General features: G+C 34.4%; 1 protein-coding gene and 2 pseudogenes across 1 annotated transcript; 1 reads left to right on the forward strand and 2 right to left on the reverse strand.

The window, feature by feature from the left end:
• Positions 1 to 725: 725 nt before the first annotated feature.
• Positions 726 to 1,813, forward strand: LOC118853886 (olfactory receptor 4P4-like). Its single transcript, XM_036764124.1, has one exon. The coding sequence runs from the start codon at positions 726 to 728 to the stop codon at positions 1,668 to 1,670; it is 945 nt and encodes a 314-aa protein (XP_036620019.1). The 3' UTR covers positions 1,671 to 1,813.
• An 8,273-nt stretch (positions 1,814 to 10,086) lies between these two features.
• LOC118855016 lies at positions 10,087 to 17,611 on the reverse strand (annotated as a pseudogene).
• Positions 17,612 to 17,717: 106 nt separating this feature from the next.
• LOC118855017 lies at positions 17,718 to 18,664 on the reverse strand (annotated as a pseudogene).
• Positions 18,665 to 20,434: the final 1,770 nt, after the last annotated feature.

The following is a 20,434-nucleotide window of genomic DNA, read 5'->3' on the forward strand; positions in this document are numbered from 1 at the left end:
GACAAATGTTTTAATCATGTTTAAATATTTAATAACTGTTTATTTTTTAAGATTCAGTTCCCCCAAACTAAGTTAGATCTGACATCTCTTCTAAGCTCATTCAAGCTATGCCTGAACAGGAGGCTCTCCAAAACCGTACACTATCTATGGATATCCAACATTCATCTGAAAGCTTATTATGATGGAGAATCAATTATGTTAATAGGTACTCAGTTTTACTTTCGGACAGATATAATGTTAGGAAAAAATAATTCATTTCATTGAGCTTAAACTCTTTCTTTCTTTCAATATACATATGTTTATTATATCTATAGGTATACACATAAATACACGTACCAGAATGTATATACTAATACACATGTGTGCACATGAATGACTACATATATGCACTTATGTGTATATGTTATATATGTGTGTGAATTCTATTCCACCTGATAGCCTCTCAAATATTTGAAGACGGTTACCCTGGCATGACAATTTCTCTTCTACAGGGTAAGCACCCTCTGTTAAGTCTATTCATCCTACCAGTATTACCTCAAAGTGTATTATCAATTTAGTTCCACATCTCTGGACATTCCTGATATATTACTTTTAATAAAAATAATTAAATTAATCACAAACTTAATAGATGAAAGACGTTTTGCATGCATATGTCTGACTAAAATAATATTTCTTCGAATTTCAGATATAGAACTTAATCCTGAATATAAAGTACCAAAACCAAAATGAGGGCTCAGGGAAACGTCACAGAATTCATTCTCTTTGGACTTTCCTATGACCAAAACATACAGATATTTTGTTTTATCTTCTTCTTATTCTGTTACATCAGTCTCCTCGTAGGAAACCTCCTAATCCTCATCTCTATCTGTAGTAGTCATCTTTTCCACCAACCAATGTACTATTTCCTCAGTCACTTATCTACTATGGACATCTACTATACTTCCAGTGTTACACCAAAGCTAATTGGGGATCTTTTAACTGAGAGAAAGACGATCTCCTATGGTTATTGCATGTTCCAAATCTTCAGCGTGCACTTCTTCGGCAGTATCGAGGTCTTCATCCTAACTGCAATGGCCTTTGACCGCTATGTTGCCATCTGTAAACCTCTCCACTACATGGTCATCATGAGCAGAAAGAAATGCAACCTCCTTGTTTTGGCGGCTTGGGCTGGTGGGGCTGCTCACTCCTTCCCGCAGTTGTCCATGACTCTCAGGTTACCTTTCTGCGGCCCCAATGAAATTGATCACTATTTCTGCGACATCTTCCCCTTACTGAAAATTGCCTGCACAGATACTTACACCACTGGTCTCCTTGTTGTCACCAATTCAGGGATAATTGTCTTGGTAATATTTATCATTTTATTTGTTTCTTATGCCATTATATTATGGACCCTTCGCACACATTCAGCTGAAGGGCGACGAAAAGCTCTCTCCACCTGTGGGTCTCATTTCACAGTTGTTGTCTTGTTTTTCATACCTGCAATTTTTTCCTACCTTCGACCTCCCACCACATATACAGAGGATAAAGTGTTTGCTCTATTTTATACTATCATTGCTCCATTGTTGAACCCCATAATCTATACTTTGAGAAATACTGAGATGAAAAATGCCATGAGAAAGGTGTGGTGTCAAATGATTTGGGGGAAAGGAAATCTAAATGAGTTGCATTAATTTGTTTCTTATGGTATTTCGTGGAAGGAAATATTCAATTGTAATTTTAGGATGGATTGCTCCTAGGAAAGGCCTGATTTGGGCAAATATCAATATTGGAGTTCAGGAAGAGTCATAGACATGACTGTAGTGATAAAAAAAGACAAATATATTATCTAGTGAGGGAAGTTAATTGTAAATGTCAAGTTTTTAGTCTGTCCATATTTTTTTTCCCTCTCTCGAGTTGTATGTTTTTAAAATGTTTATTACATTAGAATTTTCTTGTTCATAATAAGTTTAATATCATCTTCTATAAGATATATTATTTTAATTATATTAAAAGTAAATATGAAATTAGGAATACACATGTATGTAACATATGCCCATATAATCTATGTTTCATACGCATGTATAATAGTTTATGCATATGTATTTATGTGTAATCTCCTAAAATGGTTCTTTATGTCTCTTCCAATTGACCTCCTGACTTTCTGTGTTTCACATACCCAGAGACTCAAAGCAAGTGAAAGTTAATTTTTCCCAATTATTTTAGTAGGTGAGCATGTGACTTAATAGGTTCCAAAATTTACCATGAACTCTTTACTCGCAGACTCTCCTTTATTGGTAGCCAGTGTATATATTTATATCTATCTATATCTATATCCATAGATACATAAAGATATACATATATATCAGTGGTCAAATAGTCTGATGACATTTTCCTTTGTGCCTTTCTTAGACTCTGCTGTAGACTCTTATCATACTGGGCTGAATCTAGATCTTGATTTTCAAATAGTGGCAATCCAGAAATGTCATGATGCTCTCAGGAGATTAATGGAAAAATGTCAGTGGAGGAGAGAGTGATCTGAAAGCTGTCTTTCTGAATTTATCTGTGCACATCATTAGAGCAGATGAGGGCAGTCAGGTAGAGCAGTAGAGTGATGGCCTGTAGTAAGGAAGACCTGACATGTACTTATTAGCTGTATACTCCTGAGTACATCATTTTGCCCTACTTGTCTCAGTTTCCTAATCTGTAAAATGAGCTGGAGAAGGAAATGCCAAACAGTCCAGTAACTTTGCCAAGAAAACCCTGAGTGTGGTCACACACACAAAAAAATCAGACATCACTGAGAAATGACTAAACAAAAAAGAACACATGAGCTTTCCAAGAGAATAAGTGGCACAGTATCTTTGAGGGAAGTTTATTTTGACTGACATTGAAATAGAGCCAACACGGAAAAAAAAAAAAAAAAACAACCACATTCCCCAATATCTACATAAGTCAATCGGTGCTGTAGGAAGAACACTGAACTTGGAGACACATCACCTGTTTGAACTCAGGCTCTGATTCTTAGCACCACTATGGCTTTAGCTTCTCCGGGCTTCATGTACTGCATGTGGTAAATTACAGTCTTGGACTAGATAATCTGATGAGCACATTCCTCTTTGGGCTCTAGGATCACATTGCAGGGGTTTTTTAACTCTCTTGTTTCATCATCAACTTTTACCAACAGTCTGTAAAAGCCTATGAACTACTCAGAATGTTTTACAAGGCATTTAATAAAATACAGAAGATTTTAAAAATTATATTGGAATAATTATCAAAATATTTTAAATGGTGGCATATTATATGTTTTTAACAAATTTGATAATGCATTTAAACACAGATAAGTAAAGTTAAAAGTTTATTTTTGGTATTCATATTAAGTATTTATTATTTATGTTAAGTAAAAGTAAAAAGTTTATTTTTAAAGGCATGTCAGCATGAAGGCTGTTGTTGACTATGTAAGAATAGAGTAGAAAACTGCGGTATCATCTTTGACTAGGAAACACGAATATCCTGTCAAACATCTAAGCAGATTTGTCTTAATTTACTTGACACAAATATTGGAATTGTCATTTCAGAAATATGTAAATTAATGTGGCAGAGAGAGAGAGAAAGAGAGAGAGATTCAAAGCTTTCATAACCTTGATTTACAAGGTGTAGATTGTTTTCTCTCTAGGAACAACATAATTCCGCAAAGCTTTTTCAAATGAACTCCAATAAAAGTGTGGTTTTTGTATGTTTATTTTGGCTCAAAGATCAATGCACTCTTTTAATTTTTTATTCAGAATAGTTTTTGTAAAAAAGAAAACAATTGTAAATTTATGAATCAACTTCAGTGCCATCAAAATTTGGATAATTTTTGCAAGAAATCTGAAGTTTCTTCTGGTTCCTAGATTAGCCTTTTTAAAGAAGTTGAAAGAAGAGTTTCCTTTTCCTCTCCAACTTGGCAAAATTCTGCCTTCAGCATTTGAAATTTTGCAAGGATTCAAGCACTTTTTTCAACCATAATAGAAGTTTAGCACAATTGTGTATTTTTCATTAGTATTTTTAAGACTGAATTCTGGTCCTTGCGTTGAAAGATTTATCTAATGCATGTATTTAAAAATAGTTACCAGTTGAGCCAAATAATGATAAAACACTTCTTTTAAAAATGGTCCAGGTGAGTTTTTTTTTCTTTCAGAAATTACACTATTAGTTTGAACAACTTCAAGTTTGTATCTTAAAAGATAGTGAAGTTCTATGTAACTGAACACACATACATACATACATACATACACTTTTCTTGCAAAGTCAGTTAAAAATCAATAGTCCAGTAATAAGCATCATCAAGTTTAACAGCAGCAAGTCTTTGTGTTTATAAAAAATATTATTGATGGATTTTAAATGGCAAATAAAATTAATCATGTTGTACAAGTTCTCCAAAGTTTTAATATTTTAAATGGCTTTTTGGTCTCCTACAGACACATTGTTTATGACAGTAGATCAGGAGTCCTCTCCTCTTTGAGACTATGGCAATTGTTACTTGTGGAGTAACACAACTTTCTGTAGCTACCTGAAAATATTATTATTTTTACATTCCTTGCAGTTTTCTCATAAGTATTTTTAAATATACATTATTTTTCAAAGAATAATAACAAAAGGATACTCCCTGTAATATTGGATCATTAGACTGTAAGATCATTGACAGCAGGGAGTGACTTTTATCTCTTTTGCTATCCCCAGAGTTTATGCCTACACATAGGTAATTCTTAATAAATATTAATTGATTAATTGATATTAACTCATACTATTTTGTGAATGCATGTTTTTGCTTTGTAACACTGTACAAATATGAAATCTAAAAAAAGAATGAGAGACCTCTACACTGAAAGAATTTCCAGAACTTGTGCTCCCAATTTCACTGGACTATGAGCATAAAGAAGTTAATTTTTAAATAAAATTTTATTAATGAAACGTTTTTTATTGATACTTCTCATTTTTGATACTTTTAGTTTTCTTTTCTTAAAATCAAATTATGCAATTTTTATTTATCTTTTTCATAAAATTAGCTACAAGTTTTATTTTTAGTTAATTTTTATGTAATTTCAATTACAAAGATTGCTGTAAAAAGAGATAAATCAAACACCATGAAAAATAAGTTCCTTTGGTTTAATAAATGCCATTTAATATATTTGTGTGGTAATTTGAAGATAATTGTATATTCAATGAGAGAAAGATTGATAATTTAGTAACTGATAATGAAATACCAGAATATACCCAATTCCCATAGATCTGACTCCCTTAGAACCTGGGATGAGAATAAATAAGTCCAATTAACCAATAGCAAGAGGAAAGTAGAGTTATCACCTGACATAATCTACATACAGGAGTAGTTGATGCCTAAACCCTCTTATATCTAACACACAAAGATGTATATATAGGAGTAAAAAAAGCCACAATGTAATAGTCTATCGATTAATCAAAATAATAACTTGCCTCTATACAGAAATTGAATCATTTTTGTCTGGGATCATTTTTATCTGGAATCACTTTTTCATCTGGGAGTTGGTTCCATTAGAATCCTGTTGCCTTCCACAGTTCATATCCACTTCCTGACTTCTCTTACAGTGTTTTGTTATTTGCTCGTGTTCTGGATTTTTATTTCCTTTCCTGACATGCCTTCTTTTCACTCTTTTACTGCTTATATCTCTCAGGCCCACTCCTTGTCCCCATATTTTCCTTTCATATTCACACCATCATGGAAATCATTCTAACTTATCATTTCCATCTAGACTCCACTGAGGTCTCATAAACCTATATCATTAGTACCAATTGCTCACCTAATTTTCCTTATGTTTCTATGAGTAGTTTTCTGAATTTCCTTCATTAAAAAATAACCGAAATTTGGAACACACTTTTTACTCCCTCCTTAAACTCTTCACTCTTCTCAATTATTTTTCATGTTACCACCATGAAGCTCATGAACAGTATTAATTTGAAACATTGGGAAACTTTTGGGGGAGATTTTTCTGGTGTGTGTGTATGTTTGTGTGTGTGTGTGTGTGTGTGTAAAAACTTTCATCAAATCATTTCTATTCTCTGCCACAAGTTTATCCATCTGTAAAATAATAATGATAATGATGATTATAGTGAATATGAAGATGATGATGATGATGATTGGATCTATGATTTTATTGACATCGAGAAATCCAAAGTGAGGGTAGTCCCTGTAGCATTTCAGTTTGGCACCTCCTTTTTAACAAATAATCTTCGAGAATTCTTGGACCCTAAGAAATGAAATGACATAATCAGGATTATACAGACAGTATGATTCAGTGATTGGACATGAACTCAGGTCTTCTGGGATTCATGGCCATCCATTTTGCCAATATTTATCTAATGACAGCTTACATTTATACAGTATGTTAAAGTGCAATGAATATTCACTTTATGTTCCCTCATGTCATCTTCATGATAACTCTCTTAAGTAGCTACCATTATTTCCATTTAATTTCTTACATTCCTCTAGATATAAATGATAAACCAAAATTGATGTGGAATTCAAAGCAGACATAGATAGCTATCATTGAAATAGGTGATATAATACTGTCTGAGACCTTGTAGTAAAAACAGTCACTTAGGTATTACTTTAAAGTTTGTGAAGCACCTTACATAGTTGTATTTGAGCATTAAAAAAAAACTGTGTGGCAGATTTTCCAAGCATTATTTTCCACATTTTACAGATAAGGAAATTGAGCATTGAAGGATAAAGTGATTTGGCCATGGTCCCACAACTTAGAATTGTCAGAAAAAATTGACACCTCATCTTCCTGACTCCAAGGTCACTCTTCTTTCTGTTATCATCTGCTGCTTCTTAGGCTTTCCAAAATCTAGAAGGTAGCTTTTTTTTTAATCGTGTAACTGCACTCCTTATATAAGTTAACATATTTCCTGTTTCCAGGTACATTTCCATGATTTTATTACCAAAGAGAAAATAACAAAATAAAAAAATATCTATATTAAAAGAAGATAAAGTTGCAATGAAAATAATACACTTGTACCGAGAAGTTAGATATGTCGGAGCATGTTAGAATCATATTTTGGGGTTGTCTCAATTTTTATTTTCTTTTTTTGTTTATTTTTTTCTTTTTTTAATTTATTTATTTTTTATTTTTAGTTTACAACACACGGTTCTACATAATTTTGAGTTCCAGATTTTCTCCCCTCCCTCCCTACCTCCCTCCCCAAGACAGCATGGAATCTCATATAACTACCATGTATAACTTCTCATTGAATTAATTTATATACTAGTCAAGTTGTGGAGAAGAATTATGACCAATGTAATGAATCATGAGAAAGAAGAAACAGAACTAAAAAAAAAACCCAAAAACAAAAACAAAAGAGAAGAAAAAAGGCGAGCATGTAGTGTGCCTCAATCTGCATTCAAACTTCACAGTTATTTCTCTGGGTGTAGATAGCATTCTCCATCATGAGTCACTTGGAATTGTCCTTGCACCTCGTGTTGCTGAGAAGAGCGAGGTCTGTCAGGGTTGGTCCTCACGGAATCCATATATCTGTGGTTGTGTACAATGTTCTCCTGGCTCTTCTCCACTCACTCAGCATTATGTCGTATAGGTTTTTCCAGGTTGTTACAAAGTCCGTATCATCTCCATTTCTTATGGCACAATAGTATTCCATTACCTTCATATACCACAGCTTGTTCAGCCATTCCCCAATTGATGGGCATCCTTTTGATTTCCAATTCTTGGCTACCACAAAAAGAGCTGCTATAAATATTTTTGTACATATGGGTCCTTTTCCTGCTTGTGTGATTTCTTTGGGATACAACCGTAGAAGTGGTATTGCTGGGTCAAAGGGTATGAACATTCTTATGGCTCTTTGGGCATAGTTCCAAATTACTCTCCAAAATGGCTGGATCATCTCACAATTCCACCAGCAACGTAACAATGTTCCAATTTTCCCACATCCTCTCCAGCATTTATCATCCTCCTGCTTTGTTATTTTAGCCAATCTTACAGGAGAGATGTGGTATCTAAGAATTGTTTTGATTTTCATTTCTCTAATCAGTAGTGATCCAGAGCATTTTTTCATATGCCTATAGATAGTTTTAATTTCTTCTTCTGAAAACTGCCTGTTCATATCCTTTGACCATTTCTCAATTGGGGAATGGCTTGTATTCCTATATATTTGGCTCAGTTCCTTGTATATTTTAGAAATGAGGCCTTTATCATAGATACTAGATGTAAAGATTTTCTCCCAATTTTCTGCTTCCCTCCTAATTTTTGTTGCATTGGCTTTTTTGTACAAAAACATTTCAATTTAACATAATCAAAATTATCCATTTTGCATTTTGTAATGCTCTCTGTCTCTTGTTAGGTCATGAATTCTTTTCTTTTCCATAAATCTGATAGGTAAACTATTCCTTACTGTCCCAAATTACTTATAGTATCAGCTTTTACTCCTAAATCATGAACTCATTTTGACTTTCTTCTGGTATATGGTGTAAGATATTGGTCTATGCCCAGTTTCTGCCCCACCATTTTCCAATTTTCCCAGCAGTTTTTTTGAAATAGTGAATTCTTAGCCCAGAATCTGGCCTCTTTGGGTTTATCAAAGAGTAGATTTCTATAGTCGTTGACTTCTCCATCTTGTGTACCTATCCTATTCCACTGATCCACACCCCTGTTTCTTAGCCAGTACCAGGTAGTTTTGATAACTGCTGCTGTGTAGTACAGTTTAATATCTGGTATGGTTAGGCCACCTTCTCTAGCATTTGTTTTCATCAATACCCTAGATATTCTAGACCTCTTGTTTTTCCAGATGAATTTTGTTATTATTTTGTCCAGCTCAGTCAAATAATTTTTTCGTAGTTCGATTGGTGTGGCACTGAATAGATAGATTAATTTAGGTAAAATTGTCATTTTTATTATATTATCTTGGCCTAACCATGAGCAACTGATATTTTTCCATTTATTTAGATCTGACTTTATTCGCGTGAAAAGTGTTTCACAGTTATATTCATATAGGCCCTGGGTTTGTCTTGGCAAATACACTCCCAAATATTTTATAGGGTCTACAGTAATTTTGAATGGAATTTTTATTTTCTACTCTCTAACCTCTTTGTTTATGAATGTGACATGCTTCTAAGGTGTCATTTCCCTACTCTTCAAGGCACATTTATAGATTTCAAGGATTCCTTCACATAGCTATTTTTGATGGTCAAGTGTCTAGGCATTAAAACACTGCAGGCTAAAAATTTCCCAAATAAACTAATTCTCTACAAGCAGTAAAATAATGTTTTTGGTATTGTGGTTTTTAAAATGCTAAATTCCTAGTAAGAGTGATTTTCCTTGTTTTGTCATTTTTCTTGTTCATTGCCTGAGATGAGCTGAGCCTGTCTCATACAAATTCTGATAAGGTGAAACTTGAATGTCCACACTTTCTCCACCACCATTGTTATTATAAGGAATGAATGAGGAGCAACAGTCCTGCTGAATGGGGTGGACATTCACTCCATTAAAGATGAAGCCAATCTTATTCATGTACAACAAGCAGACTCATGGGAATTGACAAAATGGTCTAAGGAACACTTTTGGGATTCAGTTTCTCTGCACCCAGGTTGTATAAACCCATAGGATTTTGAAATACACATAAATTATTAGCAATCCTCACTGCTTTGCTACCTGTGATGTCTGATATAATCACTGCGCTCAAGAAATAAGAATGGCACTGTACCTATGACCTATGACCTCACTAAGTATCAGGAATTTTTTGAACAAAAGTGCCTTTCCTTGGCTACCATTCCCCTATTTATGTTATCACCAATATTAGTATGTAAACTTCTTGAATAAAGGGACAGACTGGGGAATTTTCATTTACATCTCCATTACAAAGCATATATAGGGAGTACATATGGTACTCCCTATATGTGCTTACATATAGTAAGAAATTAGTAAGTTGTTTTTTCTTAGTAATTATTTTTTCATTTATCATCAACTAAAAAGGCTTAGGCTTTTCCAAATAACATTTAGTCCTCACAGTTTGATTAAAAATATTCAATTCTTCACCAGGATCCAACGTGTGAGTATATGGAGGGGTGCAAACTGAAATTCATAAGTTTAAATTGAATAATAAAGATTTTTTTCTGGACCACACCCTCTGCACAGCATTTTTCATTTCTGAATTTCTCAGTGTGTAAATGAGAGGATTCAACATAGGTGCAATCACTGTATAAAATATGGAAAATTCCTTGTCACTATTGCCAGCTCTGGGTGGAGGGACATAAGTGGAGATACAGGGCACAAAGAAAAGGAACACAACCATGATGTGGGAAGCACAAGTAGAGAGAGCTTTTCTTCTACCTTCTGATGAACATGTGCGAAGGTTATATAATATGGCAATATAAGATGATACCAGAACCAAAAAGGTAACCAAAGCTACCATCCCAGGATTTGCAATGACTAAGCTACTAATTATATTTGTGTCCATGCAAACCAGTTGCAGCAGGGCTTTCACATCACATATGTAGTGATCAATCTGGTTAGGGCCACAGAAAGGTAAACTAAGAATCATGAGTAGCTGGGCAATGGGATGCCAAAAGGCTACGACCCAGGCAAGCAGACTAAATAATTTACATCTTTTCTGGTTCACAATGATGATGAAGTGTAATGGTTTACTGATGACCATGTAGCAATCAAAGGCCATGGACACCAGGATGAACATCTCAACACCACCCAGTAAATGAGCACTGAAGAACTGAATCATGCAGCTATTATAGGAGATATTTTTTTTTTCTTTTGGCAATCAAGTCCCTGATTACCCTGGGTATGATGGTGAATGTATAACCCAAATCCTTAAGAGAGAAGTGACAGAGAAAATACTACATAGGTTGATGAACCAGATAACTACAGGAAATGGTAATGAGGATGACAGAGTTCCCCAAAATAACATAGCAAGAAGAATATAAAACTTAAAATCTTCATTTCCTTGTTCATGAATAAACCCAAGAAAACAAATTCAGTAACATCGGTCTGCATTTCGATGCCTTTGGAATAGGTGATGAATCTGCAAGGGAAAAGGATGTTCTAAAATCATATAGAAAATCACAATTACCTTTATATTTCATAGGAAACAAGGTTATTATGAGAAAAAAAGCTAGTCATAGTAATTTTAGATCAAGAAGAACAGCTTGTTTAAATTTAGCCATCACAGGGATGTTTTCTACAAATAATTTATATTCCATCGTCTTTTTTTCATGACAAATCCATTTTTGTCTATTCCATCACAACTTTAAGATAGCATTCAATGGCATGGTTAGTTTAACAGACTGCTAAATAGGGTAGCAATTCAGCAAAAATAAATATTTTCCTCAGTGCCACTCATCATGCAAGGTGAATCAAAACATAATTGAACTTAATATGGCTATTGGGTAAGGAAAGCACAAGTAATTTATGATATAGGTATTCCATCTTACAAAGTGAATTAGAATAAAATATCAAATATTGGTTATCGAAAATGTAGGTTACAAAAATAATAATATAACTAAAATCACACAATCCCAAAAGAAAATTCACCAACAACCAATTAACAGAGTCAAAGACGTTATTGAAGTCTTCAAAAATTGGAGCAAAATTTCCCAATTAAGAACAGCAAGGAAGACCACAAAGCACAGCAAAACAAGAACAGACTAGAAATTAAATGGAAAAAAATTCAGAAATACTATAAAAGGATCTCTAGGAATTATATATATATATATATATATATATATATATATATATATATATATATATATATATATATATATTTGCCATTTCTGATAGGAAATCATGGACTGAGGAATCAATAGGACCATTTGATGAGTATAATGGGGCCAGGGTGTGAATAACTTCGGCAAGCTTCTGGGCAACTGATATTTAGGAGATGTGTGATCAAAGTGAATTTGTGAGAGAGAATTAAAAAGAATAGCATCTTTTTCCATCCCTCAGTCCATTAATAATTTTTGACTCTGTTTATGGTTTGCCCCTTGTATTTGCAGAATTTTTTCTCCATTTTCTGATTCTCTTCACCTCTGATCTCCAAAACTTTCATCATCCCCTCTCAGTCTCTGTATCTCTGGCTTTCTCTGTCTCTGTGCCTCTCTCTCTCTCTCTCTCTCTCTCCCCCCCCCCCCTCTCTCTTTTATTTCACTCTTACCCTTGCTCCCTTCTTTCCTTCTCACCACAGGACGATGTCTAGTGTGACTTTGGATAGAGAACAGAATACCTCTAAATTTCAGTTTTCTCATTAACCAAAGTGTTAATAATGGCTTCCTGTTCCATCTCCCCTTTTATGAGGGTCACATAAAATAATCTAAGAGAAAGGGCTTTAGGAAATATAATATAATAATAATAATAATAATATAATAGTAATAATAGTAAATATAATATAATACTATAGATATAATAATAATATAGTTATTTTCTCTCTACAGAAACAGTATCAACCTAATAGCCAAACATCCACAAATGATGTCGAAAAGAATAAACTGGTGCATAAAGGGAATAAAATAGGTCACATTTTCTTAATATTTCTAGGTTTACAAAGCACTATCCTAACTTCCTGATGAGGTAATCACTGTAACCCTGCTTATTCCTCAGGTAAAGACCTTTATCCTCCAGTCTAGGAATGAAATTTGATAAGTTTATGGAGAAAACTGGCACAGCTATCAAGAGTAGTGAATTTTAAAAGGAGAATTATTTTATTAATAACGTAAAGTGAAGCTGGTTTACAGAAGGGTGGTTGATTACTAAGTGGTGTGTGTGTGTGCATGTGTGTGTATGTTTGTGTGTATATGTATGTGTGTGTGTATTTCCTTGGTCTATTTAGCTCCTTACCATGTTAGGAATGAAAATAAGAATAAAAAATGGGAGTCAAGGGTTGATATCAGAAGCTTAACACACCACATAAATGGTTAAGGAGGCAGATAAATATGGAGATATGGTTTATATGTGAATATAAAATCATTAAATTTTCCCATATCAAACTCATATACATACCTGAGTGATGTTTACTCATAAAAAAAAAAAAACAAGCCTGGTACCTGCAATTATGAATTGCTGCTAGGGCAAGCAATGCTGGCAAATACGGATTAAGGAAACATCTCAAAAGTAGCCTTATGCATGTATATTTTATCCTAAATTTCTTTCTTTAACTAGGAAGAGGTGGCCTTTTACATCATGAATCTCATTCTGTACACATTCTTTTCCTCTCTGGTTTGGAATCCAAAGAACAAGCCATCATCAAAGCCATCACATTGGCTATATATACATATATGCCTTAAGCATTTCAACTAAATTATCCTCCAGGGAAACCTTAGTAAACACTCTCTGAATTTAATGGCTTATGAGTGTCTAGTGGATGAACTCCCAGAGACATTTCAAAGATGTCAGAGGAAAACACTATTACAGTTAGAAACTACAGTTTGTTGCCTAGGGAGATAACTTTTTTAAAACTTTCCGGACATACCCAAGGTTCTTTCATTAGCACATGACGTTAGCCCTGCTTTTGTCAGTGAGTTACCCATTTTGATCCTATTCCCTTTCCTTCCCATGCCCAACAGTTCATGAGAATTTCAGAAATTCTACTGTATATTCCACTTATGCTCAAGATGATTTCTTTAAGGTGATGGGCATTAAGGGAAGAGTGGTTATAGAATATGCACAACACTGATAGTTCCTAGTATTTGAGTTCTCCTCAAAAAGATATTTGACTAATATAGAGACACAATTGAATATTTTAAAAGCAATCATAATTTACTGCTCACAAATCTGACTTGGATTCTTGCTAGCCTAGAGAGCTTGCTCACTGCTTAGATTGCCCATGAGGACTTTATCATAAAATTTGATTTCCTTTCTTTGTCTTCATCTTCCTAAATCTGGCACAGTTGAACACCTCTCTTCGCTAACATTTTACCTGCTTTGTTTCTATGACAACACCCTATTTTCTTTCTCCATTTCTTTCTCACACTATCATCTCTTTTTTTCCTTTATGGACTCAGCTTATCTTCCATGTCTTGACACCTAAAAATCAATGTTTCTCAAAGCTCCAATCTTATTTCACCATGCTTTATGCTACCTTCCCTCTCAATATTGATTTCCTCTTTAAGTCCAAATGTCATTTTTTGCAGACGAACTCTGTCCTAACATCTACTACTATCTATTAAACATCAAGCATGAATTTTTATTTGGCTGTAAAACATTTCCAGTTGTTTATATAGCTGGTAAATCTAAATCAAATTGTCCAAAATGCAGCTTATCTTTCCTCCCAAATTTATACCTGATTAAAAAAAATCAGTCAATGACACCATTTTCATTCCAGGGATCCATAATTGAAAAAAGAAATGACTAATTGCAGTTTCCTCATCTTCCTTTTTCATTTATTCTACTTCTGAAATGTCTCTCATATCCATGCCCTCTTATTCCCTCATTGGCTACCAGAACAGTGGCCCTCTTTACAGCATGTGTAGATGATTGGAACAACCTCTTGAAAAGCCGTCTTCTCTCCAATATAATCCTATTTTACCCCTGCAAACAATCTTATATATAATTTACAAAATTATCTTCATAGTAGAAAAATCTTATCATGTTACTGCATCTGTATTTCAATGGATACTGACCTGATGGGCCATACCTTTAAAGACTTGCTTCACCTTTCCAGACAAGGAGTCTATATCTCAGGCAAACTAGACTACCCAGAATCCCAGACTTTTCCCTCCTCCCATTATTTCTTTTTTTAAAGTTTTTTTAAATTTTTTTAAATTTATTAAAATTTGTAATTCAAACCCTCCCATTATTTCTTATCCCTATAATGTCCTTCTCCATCCTCTTTTACTATGACGTTTTTGTACCTTCAAGGCCTATTTGAAATATTGAATTTATGATGATTTCCTTGATGATGCCATCAGAAATTGTGTTTCTTTCTTCACTTCTTATATTACACACTGAAACTTTTGTATGTTATTCCCTAGTCTTCTGAAATGTAGCTATTATAAATTTAATGACCATTTCTTTTTTTTTCTATTCTCCTTTGTTGAGGGAAGGGTATAATCAGAGAACTCTAAAAAATGGAAGTTATTTCTTACCAGCCCAACTGATTTATTCATAGAAAATTGTAGGGAAGTAAAAGACATACAGAGAGGTCAAATTCCTAAAACAAGTGCAAGATTTTTTTTTCCTTTTAAAGCGTTGTTATAGGAATGCCTACATAAAACTTAAGGAATTAGATGGCAGCTATTTAGCAAGGAATAACCACTGTCCTGGTGGTCTTTTCAAAATGGGAGTCCATAGTCTCTCTTTAAAAAATGCAGAACATGTCTACACATGTATAATCTATATTATGTTGTTTGTCTTCTCAATGAGGGAGTAGGGAGAGGATGAGAGAATTTGAAACTCAAAATTTTTGAAAAAGTTTAAAAAGTATTTTTACAAGTAAGTGGAAAAAATAAGTATTTTCAAACAAAAAAAATTCAGGCAGTCATAAATAATTGGAGAAATATACTTCTAACTAGGTCATGCTATAATTGTAATCTCAGTCTGATTCTTACTAGCCTATATAAACTGCTCTTGGACATTACAACCTAAATTACATAACTTATCCAGTGAAGTAGAGATCAAACTACCATATGTTAGTTTATGATCTAAATAAAATGGTAACAAAATTATTTGGTTAAGGTCAAAGTCATGAGTCTCAAAAAAAATGGAGAAATGAGGTGGTTTCAAATGAGCAGATCTCAAATGATACTACAAATAAATAATCACCAAATCTATTTGGTGTTGGTTAAAATAACTAGAAAATTTATTCAGGGAAACAAATTAGGTGCAAATATACAGAAACACATGAACTCAGTATTATAAAATTTGATGAAATTAAAATCTTTAATTGCTGTAGTAGAGCCTAACTCAATAAAGAAAAAAATTGCTGGGAAAGTGAAAATAGGTTTAGTAGAAGTTTGGTTTACTAGCTGATAATAATAGCTACTATTTCACATAGCGCTTATTTTTGAGAGAAATTATTATGCTATTATACTAATATCTAATTATTAATTTGTAATCCAGGATTTTCTCTTATTTCTTCATTAAGGCCTAGCTCTGGTCAAAGTCAATCCCTAAAGGACATGACTAATTGATGAGACTACTCCTAGCCCTCAAGGAATATGCTCTTCAATCTTGGGCAGGATCCCACTCAACTAAGAGTGTAAACAGAAACCACTTCCCACAAGTCCTTAGCCTGGGAAAGGTGGCCCTGTGCTTGTACACTTCCATTAAAGTTGGGGTGAACCAGATTATGAAGGAGAAAACCAATGAGAAGAGTCTGAATGGAGATGGATTGCACTGTCCAGATTGCTGGAAGCTGCTGACTCTCATGATCAAGCAATGTTCTCAACAGGAGGAGCTAAAGTCTTCTATCCCACCGCTTCATTAATGGTCTACCAAACAGGGTTGATTTTCACTTATCAGGGGCATTCTTCTTACAATGACATTTAAGGCTTTTAAGGTCTCCATTGGGGGTGGGGGTGTTCTCTTGTTTATTGACCATCAATTTCTTGATTGCTGGCTAGCCTAATTAATAAACTGATTATCATGTACCCAGGGACTCTGCCTCTTATTTTTATTTTCTTTAAACTTTATGAATGTTATTTCATTTCATCCTTACAACAAGCCTACAAGGTAGGCGCTTTTATTATCCCCATTTTTTAGATGAGGAAACTGAAGCAAACGTAGATTAAGTGACTTGCCCAGAGTTAGTGCCTGAATTTACATTTGAAAACATGCATACGCATATACGAATATATGTGTATATGTGTGTTTGCATGTATACATGTGTGTATATAAGTATATGTGTGTATATTGATCTATATAAATATATATATAGATAGATAGATAGATATGTATATAGATACATATATATATGTAACATGCTGAGATAGCCTAAGATGGAAAGAAACCTGCCTCTGTCCATCCTATTTCACACAGATGGGAGTTTCTTCCATGGATTGGCTGCAAAACTAGAAGAGGTTCCATCTTTGAAACTGGGTGGGGGGGCTGTTACTGTCATGTCCTTTTTCCTGTTTCAGCATTTCAGAGAGGGTGAGGGATAACACCCAACATGGACACCATGAACTGAATGACTCATTTATTCAAGAATGGAGTCCTCCTTCTCCTACTCTCAGTTTTATCCTGTGGCTGTGAGAAATGGGTGTAGAGTACTTCCTTTATTCTGTTTTATTTGCCTTTCTCATTTTCTAGATTTGTAGAATAACATCCACTGGGTCTGGGAGTTTAAGCCATACTGATTATATAAACCAGTATTTTAGGCAGGATGTTACTTTGAGGCAGCCCAGCAGGGAAGACTTGTGAAGCCAGGGTGCCTGGTACTTGAGCCCAATAGGGAGAATGGATTTGAAACTAGGGCTGTGCTATATAAGAGCTCAACTAATCGATGAGCCTAATCCCCTTCCCCTCCCCAGAGAATGAAGTAGTAAAGTGATATGTTTTATTATTCATTATCATACCTCTTTATAAAAGCAATCCAACTGCTAATGTTTAAGCAGTACTGGGGTACATGTGACCAGACTGGAATTTACCATTTCTGTAGGCATTCTGGAACCTGGGTAGTCAGTGTTATTTAAGGTGCTGTTTATTTCTGAAAGTTTTGTGATGCAAATAGTTATTTCTTAACTGGGTGGGTGTAAAATAAAAGAAAAATCATTCTTTGAAATTCATGTGTCTTATTTCAATAACAGCCAATTTTCCGGACCACACCTTTCTTATGGCATTCTTCATTTCTACATTTCTCCATGTGTAAATGAGAGGGTTCAACATATGTGCAATCACAGTGTAAAACACTGTGAACTTTCTCATTATTTAGGAAATTGGGAGGTGGGATATAAGTGGAGGTACAAGGTACAAAGTACAGAACAACAACAATGACATGGGAAGCACAAGTGGAGAGGGCTTTACGCCTCCCTCAGATGAGTGCATCCTAAGATTATATAATATGATGATGTGAGATGCCACCAAGACCAGAAATGTTCCCAAGACAACCATGCCACTGTTAGCAATGACTAAAATACTAGCAACATGTGTTTCTGTGCAGGCAAGCTTTAAGAGGGGTTTTGAGTCACACATATAGTGATGTATATGATTAGGGCCACAGAAAGGTAACCTCAGCATCATGAATAGCTGGGGAATGGAGTGCCAATATGGCACCACCCAGGCAAGCAGGATCAGCATGTTACATCTTTGCCTGCTAACAATTTTCATATAGTGTAAGGGTTTACAGATGGCAATACAGCGATCAAAGGCCATGGACATCAGAATGGGCATTTCAACACCTCCCAGTAAGTGAGAAGTAAAGAGCTGAGTCATGCAGCAATTGTAGGAGATGGTCTTCCTCACGGCAATTAAGCCACTAATCAGCCAGGGAACTATAGTGGAAAAGAAGCATGGATCCATGAAGGACAAATGACAAATAAAGTAATACATTGGTTGCTGCGTCAGATGGCTGCATGCGTTGGTGATGGAGATAACGAAATTCTCCAAGAAGATCACTAAATAATATGCCAAGAAAATGGCAAAACACATTGTCTTCACTTCTTTCTTCATGAGAAGTCCCAAAAGCATGAATTAGTGACATTATTATGATTTTCCATATATTGAGAGTAGATAGTAGCTATCCAGAAGTTTAATTAACCTGAAAATAGAGAGGGCATGATAAAGCCTAGCTAGAATCAAATGAAGAATTTTTTTGAAGGTAAAGTCAGATTCCACATCATTTCTACAACACACACTGTGTTCTTAAATTTGATTCATTTTAAAATATTTTTAATGAGAGGATCAAAGATAGTCTTAACATTATCCATCCCATGGAACATTTCTAAAATTCATTGTCCACCCAACAATTCCTTCTTTGCCAATGTTTTTCATTGATATCTTTAGTTTTATAAATATAATACCAGTTTAAAAGGTGATAATATCTTAAGAATATATTGTCTGTATTTTGACATTAATAGGGCCCTTTTCTTGGATCCAGGCACCAGAGTGAGTCAAAATATAATTAATTTTAAAATATTTGATTAAAAAAAGAAAAGTGAACAATAAAGAAGACATATTGACTTCCCTTTCTTAGCCAATGGACATGAATCTAATAAACTCCAACTTGTATTGCATCAGAAGAGTTAATTTCCTTAGACTCACATTTTGAGTGCCTGAACAGGTATTTCTTAGGAAATGATGATAATTATGATAATGGTGATGGTGGTGGTGGCGATGGTGGCGGTGGTGGTGGCGATGGTGGTGGCTGTGGTGGTGTTGAAGTTATTTATATAGTCACATAGCTAACAAGTATCTGTGGTAGGCTTTGAATTCAGGTATTTCTTATTCCATATCCATCATCCCTTACACAATCTTGTTGACTTCATTTTAAAGTGAAAATCAGGGTTTTCTAATCTCTAATGCCATTTTTACATTGTAGGAAATTTCTTTTGAAAGGATAAATTTACATAAAACTTAGAGCAAAGAAAATAAGGACAAAAGAACCTATGTCTTGAATTTATTTTATTCAAAGGCATCAGCAGAAAGCAAGGAAGAATAGATTGGAAAATGTCATTTCTCTACTAAGTCTGCTTCTGTCTCTCTGTATTTCTTTATTATTCCAGCACTCTTTGTCTTCTCATGCTAGAAGATACCTACTGCCTTAGATAATCCCTTGCTCTTATTGGTCAATTCCTATTTCATCATACCTTTCAAGGAAGTATCCAGGCTAGCCATTTTCACCCCATCCCTCTTCACTAGGCTCTGATCTTTACTGTTTGGAATTACTTTCCTGCCATGCCCCTCTATGTAGATAGAGTTCTCCAATATCCTCCCTGTTCCCAAATTATCACCACTCCTTTCTATGCTGTCTTTCATCATTAGAATATAAATTCCTTGAGAGCAAGGACTGTGCTTCTTTGTGCTTGTTATTTGTATCCCAAGTACTTTGCACAGTGCCTGTCACAGAGTACAGGCTTGATAAATATTTGTAGATTTGGCTGACATACTTGATTATCAAAGAAAAACTCTGATTACTTCACAGTTGAGACAGAACCTGTACCTGTGTCACAGCTCATTTCTTTGCCATTCTTAGAAGATGAACATGTTCTGGATTTGGAATGATGAGTCACACAAGAGAAGAAAAAATGGTAGATTATTCCTTATGTGCATCCTTTCCACAATATACTATTTGTGTAGTGACTAAATAGTACATAGCCCAGTGCCAAACACCAACAGTTGTACAAAGTTTTGATAAGGATATATCCCTGATTCTTAATTTGGACCTGATGACTTTTTTTAAGGATAGTCATTAATGTATCTTTGGTGACACAATACCCATTTCTTCATCAAGGGCATAAAGGGGGAAAATAAAATTAATACCTGTCTTT

This window comes from Trichosurus vulpecula, chromosome 6, assembly GCF_011100635.1.
Source record: "Trichosurus vulpecula isolate mTriVul1 chromosome 6, mTriVul1.pri, whole genome shotgun sequence".
Lineage (NCBI taxonomy): Eukaryota > Metazoa > Chordata > Mammalia > Diprotodontia > Phalangeridae > Trichosurus > Trichosurus vulpecula.